The 17732-nt window shown below is 39.3% G+C and overlaps 1 protein-coding gene across 3 annotated transcripts; it reads left to right on the top strand.

The window, feature by feature from the left end:
* Nucleotides 1-12165: 12165 nt before the first annotated feature.
* LOC122051434 (transcription factor TGA2.2-like) lies at nucleotides 12166-16309 on the top strand. 3 transcript variants are annotated; one of them, XM_042612578.1, is made up of 12 exons: nucleotides 12166-12431; nucleotides 12520-12590; nucleotides 12830-12903; nucleotides 13005-13172; nucleotides 13413-13466; nucleotides 13543-13602; nucleotides 13690-13767; nucleotides 13842-13887; nucleotides 13979-14244; nucleotides 14353-14592; nucleotides 15360-15502; nucleotides 15844-16309. In XM_042612578.1, the coding sequence occupies exons 1-12, from the start codon at nucleotides 12358-12360 to the stop codon at nucleotides 15929-15931; spliced, it is 1362 nt and encodes a 453-aa protein (XP_042468512.1). In that variant the 5' UTR covers nucleotides 12166-12357; the 3' UTR covers nucleotides 15932-16309. The 3 variants fall into 3 exon arrangements, with proteins under 3 accessions (XP_042468512.1, XP_042468511.1, XP_042468510.1); XM_042612577.1 differs by having other exon boundaries at nucleotides 12520-12608; nucleotides 13982-14244; XM_042612576.1 differs by having other exon boundaries at nucleotides 12520-12608.
* The last annotated feature ends 1423 nt before the right edge of the window (nucleotides 16310-17732 follow it).

Below are 17732 nucleotides of genomic sequence, written 5' to 3'. Positions count from 1 at the left end.
TCTTTCTTGGATTTGGGGATCAAGATGCTTGTAATCTTCTTGTTTTCAGATTTCTTTTCTTGTTCTATGGATTAGATCTTTATGTTCTAGGATGGAGGAGTATTTGTAATAAAGATTTGATGTAAAACTCTTGTGGATTTGCCAATTCCCTATTTCTATGATTTTGTCTTGTTTGTATCTCTTTGATTTTGTGCGGTTTGTTGTGATTTGGACCTAATTCTCATACTTGATTGAATGTTTGAATATCTTGTAGATCTTGTAGAGATTATTTCTCGTTCGATTTTCTGAGGGACGTTCGTGACAGGAACAAGCCCGTGTAAGGACGTTTGAGAGATTATCTTGAGGGTGAAATAAGGTTATTCAAGGAGGTAGGATAGATTGTGTGCATTAATCTTTTGTATCTCGATAAGGTTGAGAAGCAATGAGTTCCTATGTTGATTATCTGAGGGACGCACATGACAGGCAAGGCCGTGTAAGAACATCATAGGATTCATACCTAATTGATCACATTTAGATATAAATTACAGTCCTAGGCCGGTTGTCTATTGCAAGAGGGAGCCGGTAACCTTCTACAAATGATGGACAATTGAGGAATAAGATTTGGTAGATCATTTACATTGAATAACCTTACAAAAAAACCGAAACTCCTAGAACATACCTTTATCATAGCCCTTATTCTTATTTCTTATTCTTTAGTTTCTATGTTTTACTTTGCATAGTTGTACTTTGCTTTTGTCAATCCATTGATTAGTTGCTTAGCTAACTCGTGTTGAGATATCTTTAGTGGTTATTTCAGTCCCTGTGGATACGATATCTTTTATTATTACTTACAACATTTTCGTACAATTACGGAACGTCAACAAATTTCTCTCTGTGACTTGTGGTCCCTCAGACGATGTTGCAAGTGCTTTAGAGAGGGGAGGGTTGACTGCTTGTTGCTTACATGTCAGTGCTTGTGCTTTAGCCTTCACTAGTAAGTCGAGGTTTTCTTGTGACAAAGTGACGGTGGTAAATTTTTTGATGTCATTCATCTTCACATTCCAAATTGTTGGATCGTGACGCACATGAGAGGGGGGGGGGGGGATCACGTGGTTTTTAAAAACTCTTCTTTTTCAGTTTTTAAAGCTCGAGTATGCAGCGAAAAGTAAGAAAGTAAGAACCAAGAAACAAGAAAACACAGGCGATTTTTACTTGGTTCGGAGCCTTCGGTGACTCCTACTCCAAGGCCCAGGTCCCACGGACCTATTGATGGGCAATCAACTAAAAACCTCTTTAGGTATCCCCGGAAGAGAGAGTCGAGTACTGAACAAATGCAACATACTGCACTTGTTCTTTTGCAACAATTAATTACAATAAAAAGGTTACCGACACTTAAGGATCTAAGTGTAAGTGTTTGTGTGTTGGTGTCGGTCTATCGGCCATGATTGGAAGTCCTCAGGCGCATTAGCTTTGCAGCAAAGTCGTAGCAGAAGCCTGGAGCAGTCGGAAGCTCAAATGGATGCGTAGTAGCTCGTATATCGTTGTTCTTCCAATGCCTCCTCGAGACTGCCTTATAAAAGGCTTGGAGTGCGCCTCCCATAAGCATGGAAGACACCTCCAATGGGATAAAATTTATCCCAACTTTGTTGCGCCTTATCTACGAGCCGGTCAAATTTTATCCGCGGAGGGCGCATTCCATGAACAGTATCGAGGCACCCTTCATAGCCATGGAGGGCGCCCTCGGGCAGTATTCACCCGAAGGCAGCTTTGCTTCATTGCTTGCTTTCTTGCTCTGCAACAAATATGTCAGTCCAAATACCCTACAAGATAAGTGTCAGCACAAATATAATAAATAGAGTAATTAGTTCCTGTTCTCCCAGGACCAGGAACTAGTTAAGGTCTCATGTAGGGATCCCAAATAAACCTAAACTGGACCGACACCTACTGTCCCTCAGCTGGGATGCGTCCTCACAATTACTCTCCTCCAGTGACTTACCTTCACTTACCATTTGCCAGACATCCGGCCAGTCCGTCGACCAGGAACTAGTTAAGGTCTCAATGCAGGGATCCTAAATGGACCTAAACTGGACCGCCGCCTACTGTCCCTCAACTGGGACGTGTCCTCACAGTCACTCTCCTCCAGTGAGTTACCTTCACTTACCGTTTGGCAGACATCCGGTCAGCTCGTCGATCAGTCTGGACTTCGTGCCAGCTATCCGGTCGGCCTGTTGACCAAGCTAAACTTCGTGTCAGCCATCCGATCGGCCTGTCGACCTAGTTGGACTTCGTGTCAACTATCTGGTCGGTCCGTCGACCTAGCTGGACTTCTTTCGAGCTCTCCGGTCAGCCCGTCGACCTAGCTGGGCTTCGTACCAACTATCTGGTCCGCCTGTCGACCTAGCTAGATTTCTCCTGTACTCTCAGTCAAAGTGTTAGATCATAATAAAACTAACTACTTTGTCATTCATCAAAATTTGAGTTGGACCGTTAGTGCTAACTGCACCAACAATCTCCCCTTTTTTGATGTAATGACAATCTGTGTTAAGTTAGTGAAAAATATGCAAAAATAACTAGACCAATGAGATGATTTTGATTTAGTTTGATTGGTGTTTTGTCTAATATTTTGCTAACTTAATCCACCTAACCCTCTCCCTTTGCATTCATCAAAAATAATAAGCATAGAAAAGTTTAAGAAAAGTGGCTAAGTAAAGGAGAGAAAAATTTAACAGAAACTTTTCAGGTTTACTGGGAGAAATTAACCTTACAATAAAAAATAAAGTTTACAAAATTTTCAAAGTTAAAAAAAAATCATAAAGAAGTTAAAAAAAAAGATTTTCAAATAAGTTTTAAATCTTCATGTCAGAATTTTTAAAAATAAAGTTGAAATAGTTTTCAAAGTCTACCGACTTCGCAAAACTTGCAAAATTTACTATTTTTTCATTAGATTTCCAAAAGATATAAAATTTAAAAATGTTAGAACAGAGTTAGAAGATTAAAGAAACAACATTTTCAAAATAAAAAATTTAGAAAACATTTTAAAAATTAAAATTTTAATATAACTTTCAAAACATTTTTGAAAATTGAGTTTTGAAAAAGATATAAAAAATGTCTTTTAAAAAATCTAAGGTTTTCAAAAATGATAAAATTTTAAGCAAGAAAACCTTTTGAAGACTATGTCAAGACGTTTTCAAAAATTTAGACATTTGTCAAATTGATTTTTAAAACCTATCTTTAAAACTTTTAAGGCTAAGAAAGTAAAAGAAAAGTTTAAAGATAGTAGTTTAGTAGAAAATAAGAAGCATATTTACAAAATATTTAAAGAAAAATGAAAGCAGTTTGTAAAAATATAAAATGTTAATACTCCTCCTGAACCTAATAGTATTTTAAAATAAAACAGCTAGAAAGTGTCCTTAACTGTCTAACCATTAGTTACTTACTAACTATCAGAAGGTAGCAACTTTTACTTGGTTGGTCAGGTTAAGTTAATTTATCGAGTTACTGTTTGACTAAGATGAACAACTTAACCTGATTAATATTGGTTTGATATTTAACGTCCAGACTTATATTGATACATTGATATTAGCATCTTAAGTTCAGGCAACCTGCCTATTCATCTCACCCCTTTCTAAGTTTAGCAATACACAAACAAGGTAGTCCTAGTGTGTTGGTGAGATGCTCAAGTTCTAGACCTATAGGAGCATGCATTCTAAGGATTTGATCTAGACAAAGGCTAAAATTGATTTTGAAAATTCTAAAAATAGGGAATTTTGATAAATATAAAAAAAATACCCTAGAATTTTAAAGGAAATTTTGAAAATAAAGGTCCTAGTCTATTTAGCATATTCCTAATTTTAACAATAAGGCTAAAAAGGAAGAGCTAATTGGAAATAGTGAGTCAAGTCATATATAATACATAAGAATGTAGGTAACACAATCAGGTCTGATCATCGTCAGCAGGTGGTGGTAGTGGTCGCTCAGGATCTCGCGGAGCCTGAAGAATCTGCTCAAATATGGTGGTCATGTACTCGGAGAGAAGTGAATCCAGAGGTCATCTCCCTCGGAGTGCGCTGAAACCATCTGAGACTGACTGTCGAATCTGCGCGAAAGACTCCTCGAGATGAGCGAGTCGATCCTCGACGAACAGTGAAGTCGAGGGCTGGGTCGAAGTCGAGGGTTGTGTCGGAGAAAGAGAATGTTCAAAGATCTCCTCAGTCGTGAACTCTAGCCACTCCTCTCCCTCGGCTGGAACAAAAAACTCATCCTTGACTGGAGCAGCTGGTTGCGACCCACCTCTCCAGGCTAGGATCCCCTGAGAGGAAATGTCTATATGTACTAACACTAGTTGACGCTGACTGATCTCATCATATGCACTAAAGGAGGTGATCCTCCCCTGAGTCGTGTCTATCTCTAAGGTCAAAAAGAGATATGTCAAAATATGACAATAAGGCATGTGGACCTCAAGTCTAGTGACAAGACCAGATGCATGAATGACATTATGGAACATATGTAATGCAATGTCTATATCTAGATACTGACATAGGGCATACAAAAAGAAAGAGTGTGAAGGACGCATCATCGTAACGTTGCGAGATGTGATCGGTAAAATGCAGGTAGTCAGGACTCGATACAGGATATAGTCCTGGACCCTTAGAGAGAGTGACCTGAAGTCAGTCACTACATGTGGTCTATCCTCAAAAAAAAAATACATGTAGATGGTATCTAATGTAATATGGGAGTAGGGCTCACAAAATGACCGATCCCTACTAGGGTAACACAAAAATGGACATGCAGATGTCTTGAGTCCTAGAGTGATACGTAGTAAGGTAGGAGAAAACTAAAAATATTTTCCACCAACTCAGGTGGAGTAAGTCAGGTCATCTATTTTTTTCTAAGTTATTATAAAATTGAGCACACAAATCGTGATTTTTTGCATGAATGCAATAAACCAGTCTGTCTAACTGGTAATGCTCAATCACTTGTGTAATAGGGGTACAGTACTGAGTAAAGAAGGGTCTACTCAAATATCTACATTTTAATGGAACATATGAATGCCTAGTAAAATCTATCCTATACCGCTCAGTAGGAAATCTAGCGTCAGTAGATGGGGCATTACTAGGAGTAGGGGCAATATGTCGTCGTTTCCTAATTTTTTTACAAACAAATAAGTACAAAAATACAAGAAAAATGCATATAATCTAAGCATTAAAGCAATATACTAAGCTAAAGTATACCTAGGAGGCATCTTGGAGATTGTAAAGGGGATGATGATGAAAAGACGGGGTTGGAAGGCGCCTTGGTGTGGCTTGTTTCCTGAAGAAATACGAACAGAGTTCTCTGTTCGCTGGAAGAATCTAGCATGAGGGCGCCTTCTATCTGTTGGTGCAACCTTAGGTCAAGGTTGACCTGGGTGACCCGACTCGAGTTGACCTGACTCGAGCTATATTTTGATTTTTTACAAGAATAGAGAAGTTATATTTTAATGTTTGACAAGAATAGGAACTTGGGGGATTGTGGGTGCAACCTTTGGTCAAGGTTGACCTGGTTGACCCGACTTGAGTTGACCTGATTCGGGAAAAGTCCAAGTATGGAGACTTGGCACGGAAAAGTCCAAGCAGGGAGCTTGGCATGAGAAAAGTCCAAGTATGGAGACTTGGCATGGAAAAGTCCAAGCAGGGAGCTTGGCACAGGAAAAGTCCAAGTATGGAGACTTGGCACGGAAAAGTCCAAGCAGGGAGCTTGGCACGGGAAAAGTCCAAGTATGGAGACTTGGCACGGAAAAGTCCAAGCAGGAAGCTTGGCACAGGAAAAGTCCAAGTATGGAGACTTGGCACGGAAAGGTCCAAGCAGGGAGCTTGGCACGGGAAAAGTCCAAGTATGGAGACTTGGCATGGAAAGGTCCAAGCAGGGAGCTTGGCACGGGAAAAGTCCAAGTATGGAGACTTGGCACGGAAAAGTCCAAGCAGGGAGCTTGGCACAGGAAAAGTCCAAGTATGGAAGCTTGGTATGGGAGGTTAGAGAGGGCTCGGTAGCTCGTTCTCTGGACTGGATAGAGTCGGAGAGGGCTCGGTAGCTCGTTCTCCGGACTAGGTCAGAGAGGGCTCGGTAGCTCGTTCTCTGGATTGGATGGAGTCAGAGAGGGCTCGGTAGCTCGTTCTCCGGACTAGGTCAGAGAGGGCTCGGTAGCTCGTTCTCTGGACTGGATGGAGTCGGAGAGGGCTCGGTAGCTCGTTCTCTGGACCGAACGTGGAAGTCGGAGAGGGCTCGGTAGCTCGTTCTCCGGACTAGGTCAGAGAGGGCTCGGTAGCTCGTTCTCTGGACCGGACGTGGAGGTCGGAGAGGGCTCGGTAGCTCGTTCTCCGGACTAGGTCAGAGAGGGCTCGGTAGCTCGTTCTCCGGACTAGGTCAGAGAGGGCTCGGTAGCTCGTTCTCTGGATCGGACGTAGAAGTCGGAAAGGGTTCGGTAGCTCGTTCTCCGGACTAGGTCAGAGAGGGCTTGGTAGCTCGTTCTCTGGACCAGGAAGGCGTTAGGGTTTAGGGCTGGGAAGCTCTAAAACCAACAGAGGCATTGGATCGGTCTGTTGACCGATCCAGTGATACTTTGGTTGTCTGGATCGGTCTGTCGACCGATCCAGTGATACCTTAGTTATCTGATCGGTCTCGTGACCGATCAGTAACCACACAGTAGCTCTCTATGGGTTATCTGATCGGTCTGGTGACCGATCAGTAAGAAGAGAACAATAGGGGGATCAATAGGGGGATCGGTCTGTGGACCGATCCACCTATGGCCTGATCGGTCCACAGACCGATCAGGGCTCGGCAACCACCTCGCTGTGAGAGTTGCACAGAGATTGGGATCGGTCTGGGGACCGATCAGCCTAGGGCCTGATCGGTCCCCTGACCGATCATATCCGCCCTGGACCGATCAGGGTGGAGCCTGATCGGTCCAGGCCTAGCCGTTGAGTCACAACGGCTAGATTTTTGTGTCTTCTTTGTCTTCTTCGCAGGTTCAGGTTATAAATCGAGGTTGAAGGCAGAGAAGTAGATTTCTTCTGGTTTCCTGCGATCTGAGCTTTGTTGAGCTCTCCACTGCTGAAGCTTCGTGTGAGCTTCCCTCGGCTGGGTCTCCAACTGAACAGTTGCTGCTGTGGTTGGCATCCGTGAAGTTGCTGCTTCATCAACAGTCGACGAGAAGGCAAGCAAACTAGTGTTTTTACATTGATATTGTTCTTGGCTTCTTGCTGTATTTCTTGTACTCTGATCTTGCTGTTGCAAGAGAGGTTGTGGCGAGGTTTCTCCACCCAGAAGGAGTTTTTATTAGCCGGTTTTCCGGGGTCTCATCCACCGACGGATTGATAGGATTCGTCCACCTTACGGACACGCCGAGGAGTAGGAGTATCATCTCCGAACCTCATTATATCGTCGCGTTTAAGGTTTGATATTCTCCCGTTTCGTTTCTATCTTTTATTTCCGCTGCGCTAACTCAAATTGTAGGAAAAAACGAGAATTTGGGGGCGGCTATTCACACCCCCTCCTCTCTAGACGCATCCGAAGGTCCTAACACTATCTATATGGAGGGCGCCTTCCATAACTCATGGAAGGCGTCTTTTATCGGTGGAAGGTGCCTTCCACCGCTTTGGCGGGATTTTTTTCGCCGCTCCCGAGGGCACCTTCTATCGATGTTGGAGTCGCCTTCGGGAGGTGCCCTTTGGGGCGCCTTTGGCATTACATTATTTTTTTAATTTAAGTAAATTAAAATAATTTTTAAAATAAAAAATTTAAGTTAATTTTTCTTTTAAAAAATAATTTTTAAAATAAATTTGTAAGTTCATTATTTTTTAAGTTAAAATAAATTTTAAAATAATTTTAAAGTTAAAATAGTTTTTAAACTAATTTTTAAGTTAAAATAATTTTTAAATAATTTTTAAGTTAAAATATTTTTAAGTCAAAATAAATTTTAAAATATTTTTAAGTTAAAATAAATTTAAAATATTTTTAAGTTAAAATAAAATTTTAAATAATTTTTAAGTTAAAATAAATTTTAAAATATTTTTAAGTTAAAATAAAGTTTAAAATATTTTAACTTGAAAATTATTTTAAAAAAATATTTTAACTTAAAATTATTTTAAAATTTATTTAAAAGTTAAAATAAATTTCAAAATATTTTTAAGTTAAAATAAATTTTAAAATATTTTTAATTTAAAACCAATTTTAAAATAATTTTTAAGTTAAAATAATTTTTAAAATATTTTTAAGTTAAAATATTTTTTTAAAATATTTTAAAATTTAAAATAAATTTTAAAATATTTTTAAATTATAATTAATTTTAAAATATTTTAAAGTTAAAATTAATTTTAAAATATTTTAAAGTTAAAATAAATTTAAAAATATTTTAAAATAACTTTTAATTTAAAATAAATTTTAAAATATTTTTCAGTTAAAACAAATTTTAGAATATTTTTAAGTTAAAATAATTTTTAAGTTAAAATAAATTTTAAAATATTTTTAAGTTAAAATAAATTTTAAAATAATTTTTAAGCTAAAATAATTTTTAAAATATTTTTAAGTTGAAATAATTTTTAAGTTAAAATAAATTTTAAAATATTTTTAAGTTAAAATAATTTTAAAATTTATTTGTTGCGCCTTTTCTGCGAATCGATCAAATTTTATCCGCGTAGGCCGCCTTCCATAGACATAGAAAGCGGCTTCCATGAACAGTACCAAGGTGCCTTCCATAGCCATAGAGGGCGCTCTCGGGTACTGTTCACTCGAAGACAGCTTTATTTACTTGCTTGCTTTCTTGCCCTGCAACAAATGTGTTAGTCTAAATACCCTGCAAGACAAGTGTTAGTACAAATATAATAAATAGAGTAATTAGTTTCCGTCCTCCCAAGATCAAGAACTAGTCAAGGTCTCGGTTTAGGGATTCCAAATGGACTTAAACTGGACCGACGCATTCTGTCCCTCAATTGAGACACGTCCTCACAGTCACTCTCCTCTTGTGACTTACCTTCACTTATCGTTTGCCAGACATCTGGTCAACCCGTCGACCGGTCTGGAGTTTCGTGCCAACTATCCGGTCGGCCCGTTGACCTAGCTGGACTTCGTGCCAGCTATCCGGTTAACCTGTCGACCTAGCTAGACTTCGTGCTAGCTATCCGGTAGGCCCGTCGACCTGGCTGGACTTCGTGCCAGCTATCCAGTCGGCCCGTCGACCTAGCTGGACTTCGTGCCAGCTATCCGGTCGGCCCGTCGACCTAGTTGGATTTCTCCTGCACTCTCAGTTAAAGTGTTAGATTACAACAAAACTAACTTAACGTACTTTGTCATTCATCAAAACCTGAGTTAAACCGTTAGTGCTAACCGCACCAACACAAATCAGTTGTAGTGTTCTCATAGACGACACCAAATTTGATCCCATTTGAAAGTGGTGAGAGGTGAACTATCGATGAGTTGACTTGGCGGTTGACTGGAAGAAGAATTCGAGCTGCGAATGCCTGCAAGTACAAATAGAAGGAGAAGAAAAAATATCATCAGTTAGCCGGCCAGGGGGTCCTTAACACTACTTTGACAATTAAGCCAATATCCTAGAGGGAAGAAGAATAGTGGAATAGGAAGTGAGTTCGTCAACTAGCATACCTACACCAACAGAGATAGACTTCTTTTATAATGCCTCTGTAATCCTTGCATTAATGAGATATCACATCACTAGTAGATAACATGTCTAATCGCCATGCTTTCAGTATATCCAATAGTCTCATCATAGATATAGGAGGAGTATGTTTTATCTATGCAAGAATATGGTCTCTTTGACTTTCTGACAAATCCATATGAAATATTAATGACTAAGTGAGTTCATGGACCAGAAAGCTTAATGGGTCACTGGTCGTATGACCCACTAGTAGGGAGATGTGTCGAGGACAAGGAGCCTAGTTTCCTGTTGGGGGTGACTAGGCCTGTAAGTAGCTAAGTGGAGAGTTGGACCCCTGAATGTCTGATCATTATTAACCAATAGAAGTGCGATGGAGAGCATGCCCTCATAAGTATTTGAGCGGGGAGTTGGACCTCAATGACATCCGAGTAGGCCTTTGGGATATTTGATCAACATTACTCGATTGAAGTATGATGGGGAGTAGAGCCCCGTAAGTAGTTGAGTGGGGAGTTGGGCTCCGATGACATCCGAGTGGGGAGTTGTGATGACCTTGAAATGTCTAATCGGTATTAGTCGATCGGAGTGTGATAGGAAGTAGAATTCCGTAAGTAGTTGAGTGGAGAGCTAGACCCCGATGACATCCGAGTGGATGTCTGATAGGCTCAAGTCGATTGAAGTGTGATCGGGAACAGAATCCCGTAAGTAATTGAGTGGGGAGTTGGGCCCCTAGGATATTTGATAGATTCAAGTCGATTGAAGTATGATGGGGAGCAGAACTCCGTAAGTAATTAAGTGTGGAGCTGGACTCCGATGACATCCGAATGATGAGGTGGGTTCTTGAGATGTTCGATCAACTCTAGCCGATCGACATGGGAAGGATTCATCGGGTAAGTTACTCGGATTACCTACCTTAGACTTTGATTACTTTCTACTCCGGTCTATTGACCTTCGGTCCCCACCTTGGGGGCTCGTCATCATCTGTTGTATTTAGACTCTATGAGGAATAAATACGTCAAAGGACTTGTTGGGAGTTAGCCGATGAGATCCATCTGATTCTATTCAACTCAGGAGAAAAGAAGCAATAAATGAGATAGCGTAGAATAATGTTCCCATCATAGTTAGCAATAGGGATTCGGGGTGCACTTGATTGGAGACTCTCAGCCACTCAGTGCTTGGGAATTCAATACTCGGGTGTTTGACACTCGACACTCAAGTTCGATAGTTGCTCAGGTTTAGCAGCTCAGGTGCTCGTGGGAGTTCATCGATCGCAGCCCACTTGGGCTCGTGCGTCCATTTGACGTCGACAACCCACTCGGGCTTGGGCAACTGTTCGAGCTATCATCACTCGGACTCGGTAGCTCGAGTTTAGAGCGATATAGCATGCATGATGATCGTGACTAGCTCAGGATCGACCCACGTAGCTGCATCCTTAATTATGATCGGGTATGAATCAGATAATATCGATGCTGTTAGTATAAATAAAAAATATGGAATCAAGAATTGGTTAGTAGGAATATTTAGTTTTCATAATAATAAAAACTCTTAATTTTTGTATAAATGATACATTGATCAGTACTCGTGTTATTTGCACGATCCATTTAATCCAATTGACTTAATTGCACGCAAAATTGAAATAAAATGAACGTGCCAAATAAGTAATAACTTGGGCATGAAAAATATGTGTCTTCTCATGCCCCATGAAATGTGTTTCATCTCAATCCTAAGCCCATATGAAACTCCAAACCACTAACTGACCATGGTTAGTAAACTAAAATTTCATTTATGTTTTATTTTCTCTTTACCTTTAATTTCCAAATCTAGTTCATAAACTATATATATGCGAAATCACCATCATCTTCTTGTACCTAAACTTGTCAAATTATGTCGAAATCACATTATATATATTATACCTAATCTCAAACTTATTCTACCTAATCCAAGTTTTAGTTTAGCTAATGCCCAATCATGGAGAATCAATTAGTTTCGTCAACAATGATTAAATTTACATAATTAAGTGCATGAAATTCCCGTCAATATAATACAGGGTTCTAACCATATATTGTGCCTTAAAATGCTGAACTTATACTTATAGACCTTAATTGGAAGAGTGTCATGCTCCAAACCCTAATATTTAAAGCAATCTGTTTATAGAAAGGGAAGTATATAACTTTGGGTTGGCAAGGAAATACAGCATGAGGCCACCAATTAAGCAAGGCTCCATTTCCATGATAAGGACCTCTGATTGCCAATTGGAAGTTGGCGTTAGAATTGTGGGGGAACTTGTGTTTAATTTTAGTCGACAGCAAAAACATGCATTACACACACTTATTAATTGTTGCCTTAGCTTAGTTAAGTTAAATTGTACAGTTCATGTATTTCGATACTACTGTTCTATTGTTTATGAAAATGAAGGTGCAATTGGAGGAGTCAGTGACCAGTTGCACCTGTACCCTTTTGCTTTCAGGTCCCACCACGGGGGAGAAGAGTCCACGAGGAGGAGGATCTTCTGCAATAAAAGATTAGTTTTTGAAGGTGGAAATTATTGCAGGAATTCCTGCAAAGAAACCGTAGAGAGAAAGAGAGAGAGAGAGAGAGAGAGAGAGGATGTGCAGTCAATTCCCAACTTTAGAAGAGAAGATATATGATTCTGATTGTTCTTGCAGTTCTTCCATGATCTTGTTTTCCTTCTTGCTTCTTCTGTTCTCTCGCTGCAGAAGCAACGTCGTCACATGAAGGCAAGGGATCAAGGAGAGGGAGATCGTAATACTGGTCTTCCAAATCAGCTCATGGCTACAAACTTCTTGTACTTTTTTTGTTTTGTTTTCCTCTTCTTCCTGAAAATTAATTAACTTCTTGTATATCAGTTGATCTTTTTTGTACCTCTGATCCAGTGACCAGGAGGGAGCTGCTTACTTTGGGGAGCTGGAAGAAGCACTCATGCATGGAGTTGCAGGGATCACAAGTGAGCAAGAGGAAACTTGTAAGCAAGAAATTAATCATCATCATCGTAGTAGTCGTTTAGGTTTTGCGTTTAGTCCAACGCAGACATGGAGGAGGCCTGAAATGGCACCCTAAAAGGTTGTAGTTGGCGTGAGAGGATGGATCACAAAGAACATGAACAGTGGCCTACTGTTCCCTTTTGAACAAGTTTCTGACACTCGGGTCTTTATTCTTTTTCTGATTTGGCTCTTCTTCCTGCAGCCTTCTGCACGAGCAGACCCCCAACTCTTGAAATCTTCCCCTCATGGCCAATCAGATTCCAACAGGCTTCCAAGGTATGCATGCACCACTTTTGACTGGTCTTGAACAAAGCAGGAAATTGTAGCAAGCTAGCTGCTACAGTTCGTCCCTAACATGCCAGCAATGGGATTCACAGACTGAGGGGAGCACTGATTCAGGTTCAGTGCAGAACACAATTTCCCAAATGAACTCAGAGGAGTCTCCAGGGAGCAGAAAGGCTTCTTCGGAGCTGTCTGGGAAGCAGAAGGAAGAGATGGCGAGTGATGCTCCTCAGACAAACCAGAAGCTGAAAACACAAGAAAAGGTATGATAGACCTCAATTCACTCTGCCACTTCTGGAGGCTACAAATCCTGCCATACCTCAGAACATAAAGACACATCTAGCCCTTTTCTCTTTTAGTTTAGCCATATTCCAATCTCACAAACTCCAAGAGACTTTAAGTGAGTTCTAAGGCAAACTGTTAAGAAGAAGTATGCTAATGCATGCATGTCTTTTTTTTTCCCCCTCTTGACAACATCATTTGGCTTGTTTTTCGTGTGACAGAGAAGATTGGTTGGTTCTACTTCAGATAAAGATGGCAAAGAACTCGATCCAAAGGTCTCTCTCTCTCTGAATGCAGAATGCTTATTGTGTTGATTAGACAAAACATGTTTATGCTTCCCATTTCCTGTAGACATTAAAACGCTTATCTCAGAATAGAGAAGCAGCCAAAAAGAGCCGGCTGAGAAAGAAGGTTTACTACAGTAGTGTTTTCTTTTGCTCTTTCTTTTCAGTTTCTGAAACAGTGTTGTTTGTCTGTTTATCTGGTTGGAAATGGCAGGCTTACATACAACAACTAGAATCCAGTAGAATAAAACTTACTCAACTGGAGCAAGATCTCCAGAGAGCTCGGGCACAGGCACAGTCCTGCTTTGTTTAAAGATTGAGGAAGTGATCAAACATTCAATCTGAATTAATTTGTCTAACTCGCAGGGCATTTTCTTGGGAGGATGTGGCACAGATGGAAATGTCAGCTCTGGTATGAGTTTGCAAGTGTATATATGCACTTGTAGTAGAATGGTAGAATGAGATCAACAGTACTTGAGGCTGATGGAATTGTTGTTGTGCAGTAGTGTTTGATATGGAGTACTCTCGTTGGTTGGATGAGGGCTGCAAGAACACCATGGAACTCCGGCAAGGTTTGGAGGTTCATCTCCCAGATGCAGATCTCAGAGTCATAGTAGACAAATGCCTCACGCACTATGATGAACTGTCCCAGCTCAAAGCCACTGCAGCCAAGTCGGATGTGTTCCACATCATAACCGGCATGTGGGCGACTCCGGCGGAGAGGTGTTTCCTATGGATGGGCGGATTCAAACCATCTGAGCTTTTAAGGGTATAACTAAGTCTTTATGGCACCAAGTAGAATTCGATATCCTACAATATCATCATCTATATTTAAATAAATTTTATCATTAATTTGACATTGTTCCTATTTGAGTAGGTCATAATGCCACAACTTGATCCTCTTACTGAACAACAGCTAGTGGGGTTATACAACCTCCAACAATCCTCCCAACAAGCGGAGGAGGCACTATACCAGGGACTCGAGCAATTCCAACACTCACTTGCCAACTCCGTGGCCGGTGACTCGCTCATCGAAAGTGCAAATGTCGGGAATTATATGGGTCACATGGCTCTCGCAATAGGGAAGCTTGCCAACCTTGAGGGATTCGTTAGACAGGTACTCCCTTTCTCTCTACATGTATTTGTTCAAGCAATAAATGGTAGCTAGTATGATCCAAGAGTAAAAACTAGTGAAAGTTTTGATAATTTGGCCATTCTTCCAACAAGACAATGACTGTATTAAACTTTTTAGGATGTAATGTAGTGAACTCAATTCCATGGAAAGTGGCCCTGATACATTCAAGTACATTTGATGCATTGTCATAAGGCAAAGAAAGAATCATCCATTCTCCTTGTGTCTAATAGCCAGTGTCTTTTTCTCCTCCTTTTGCCCACTTTTCTTTCCCATTATGTGCTTCATATCTTCTTCTTGGTGCTTGCCCATCAAGATGGAAAGCTACTTGTACATTTTTAATGTTTAGTGCTTTCAGATGTTGCTATCTGTCCATAGTACTAAGATAGGGACCCAACAACCTCTCTTTTGCCGCTTGGATGCAGCCAATCAAAGCTATGGATCATTATAATTTAGTTCTCTTCTTCATGATAATGTTTCCTTGAGAGATCGGGCACAGAGATCACACATCCTTCTCTCTTCTTTCTTTTTCAATGGGACAAATACAATAATTCCAGCATGATTGATCGAAATGAAATCATGAACCTTCAAATCTTTCTTTCCTTTTTCCTCCACCCCAAGAGGACATCCAATCATGCTATCTTGTTAGGATAATTTCCATGAACACATGAGACAAGAAGCTGAGTTTTCTACACACATATATATAAATATATACTGCAACTTATGATTCCCTTGTTTTGTGATTTATCTAGGCTGATAATTTAAGGCAGCAAAGCCTTCACCAGATGCATCGAATTCTAACAATACGACAAGCCGCAAGGTGCTTCTTGGCCATCGATGAGTACCACAGTCGACTCCGCGCTCTAAGCTCCCTTTGGGCTTCTCGACCAAGAGAGTATGTTTCTTTCACACATCAACATCAGCTTAAGCAATTGTCACGGGCATAGTTGCCGCGAAAATCTCCCATCAATTCATATAAAAATCGCTTAAGGGCTCCATCTAGCTTCAGAGACGACAAGGCCTCAACTAAAAGTTTCTATTATGGATCATCATGGACCACTCTTCTTATCACAAAGGAACAGACATAAAAGCTAGGAATTGCATATTAAAAGAGTGTGTCCTATCCATTTCTTGAAAACAATAAACCTTTTAATTTTCTGCAGGCTACCTTTTCCAATCTTTTGCAGTCTGCTTCAGTTAACTCAACTGATTTGTTCTTGAACATACAAATGACAGGAACTTGATGAATGAGAGTGCCGTGCCTGTGACCACAGAGCTCCAAATAGTTCAGCAGCCAGTAGATGGTCATTTTTCAGGCTTCTAAAACCTGCAAGAATGTGAAGAGATTCATTGCATTTATTGACAGCACTTGTTGGTTGCATATGAGGAAAGCTGAGGTAACAAGTGATGGAATGGATGCATGCAATCAATAGGTGAGAGAGATTCTTTCACAATGAACATGATGAGAAAAGTTAGGCAGAAGAAGAGGAGGAAAAGGACTGATCATTTCCATGAGACTGTAGATAAGGCTGTGTTCCTCCACATCAAGCCCTCCTTATCTGTAAGTTGTATTAGAACACACTTTGGTCACAGATTTAATGTAAACAAAAAAAAACAAAAACAAAAAAGAGCAGCTTATGTGCTTACTCTTGCTGTCCTTTTCATCTTTCCATATAAAAATATTGGCCCTGCCATTTTGCTATTTGGACCCAAGTGAAACAACCCTATGGAAATTGGAAAACTTATTGTGATGTGATTAGAAAGAGTTTTCTTTTCGGTAAAAAAAGGGCATCCCATATTTAATGAATCATCAAATGAGATCCTTTTCGTAAAAATAGTCGGATGGGCGCTTCACCGTATGCTTTATCTCGAGAATACGCTTACTTAAGTGTTGTTGTAGCAATTACAACTAGTTATTATGATGTCGTGTAACAACTAATACAATATCGTTATAATATTGTAACAGCTAATAGAAATATGTAGCAACTATCTAAGTAATTACTATAACCGTTTTAAAATGATTTTAAATTTTAACCAAATTGATAAAGACTATTTTGATATAATAATATTCAGGTTTAAGGCTCAAGGTTTAGAGTTTATAATTTACGATTCAATTATACAATTGTTACAATTATTTCAAAATCATTTTGATCAATTTAAAATGATTTTGATGAAGTTTAAATAATTTTAACTAATTTGATTAAGTGTATTTAAATGTAATAGTCTTTTATGTTTAATAATTTTAATAAAAATAAAATAATCGATTTTTCACATTGGAGTAGGTAACATTTTTGGTACACAATATCTAGTGGGGCGCTCTTTTTGATTTATTTTTTTTTAATTTTTTTTTGAAAAACAGAGATGTTCAGTTGACGATTTGTATAATTTAAGACGCTCTTTTGATTTTGATCCTTTTCTTCTACTGTGCTAATCAAGGTCTTTGTCAATGGTAAACTATTTATTGCCGGCAATATGTAGAGTCTCATATTGTGCTTGGAATTCTTCTACCATTAGATTGATTTTAAAAATGGCCAACACTACTTTGACAGAAGGCATCACATAAGGACTGATTATAGTATTCAACCTTACCTAATGCTGATCATTGGCCTGTCATATAAGTAGGTCAATCAATTAAACAATAATGATAATTATTATTTGAATGGAACATACCAAATTTTAAACCTTAATTGAAAGAAATATTAGGACAAGCCTTGAGAATAATGGAAGATGATTCAACAATAAACAAGCTTATTAAAAGTTTCTGAAAAGATTGTATTTCCATATTGTAGATATTTGTAATATACCTATTTGTACTGCACATGGGACATCAAGGAGCTTTGCTCCAAGGTATTGACTCTCTGCACAATTCATATTGTGCCTTTGTCAGTATAATTTGTTTGGCTAAGCTTTTTGGCAATAACCTTACGAGACCCTTATTTTTCAAAAAGCCAAAAGAAAGACCTAATGGATCCCTCAAGGGTCTCAAAGATTTTAGCACAACTATTACACACCATGAGAAATTATCCAAAATTCCTAATATTCATTTGATGATCAGTAAATCTGTGAACTGTAGTGATAATAAACTAAATATATCTTGGAAAAGAAATGGATAAAGAAAGCTTATG

This window comes from Zingiber officinale, chromosome 3A (assembly GCF_018446385.1).
Source record: "Zingiber officinale cultivar Zhangliang chromosome 3A, Zo_v1.1, whole genome shotgun sequence".
In the NCBI taxonomy this organism is placed as follows: Eukaryota; Viridiplantae; Streptophyta; class Magnoliopsida; order Zingiberales; family Zingiberaceae; genus Zingiber; species Zingiber officinale.
This window is presented reverse-complemented; position numbering and strand designations above follow the sequence as displayed.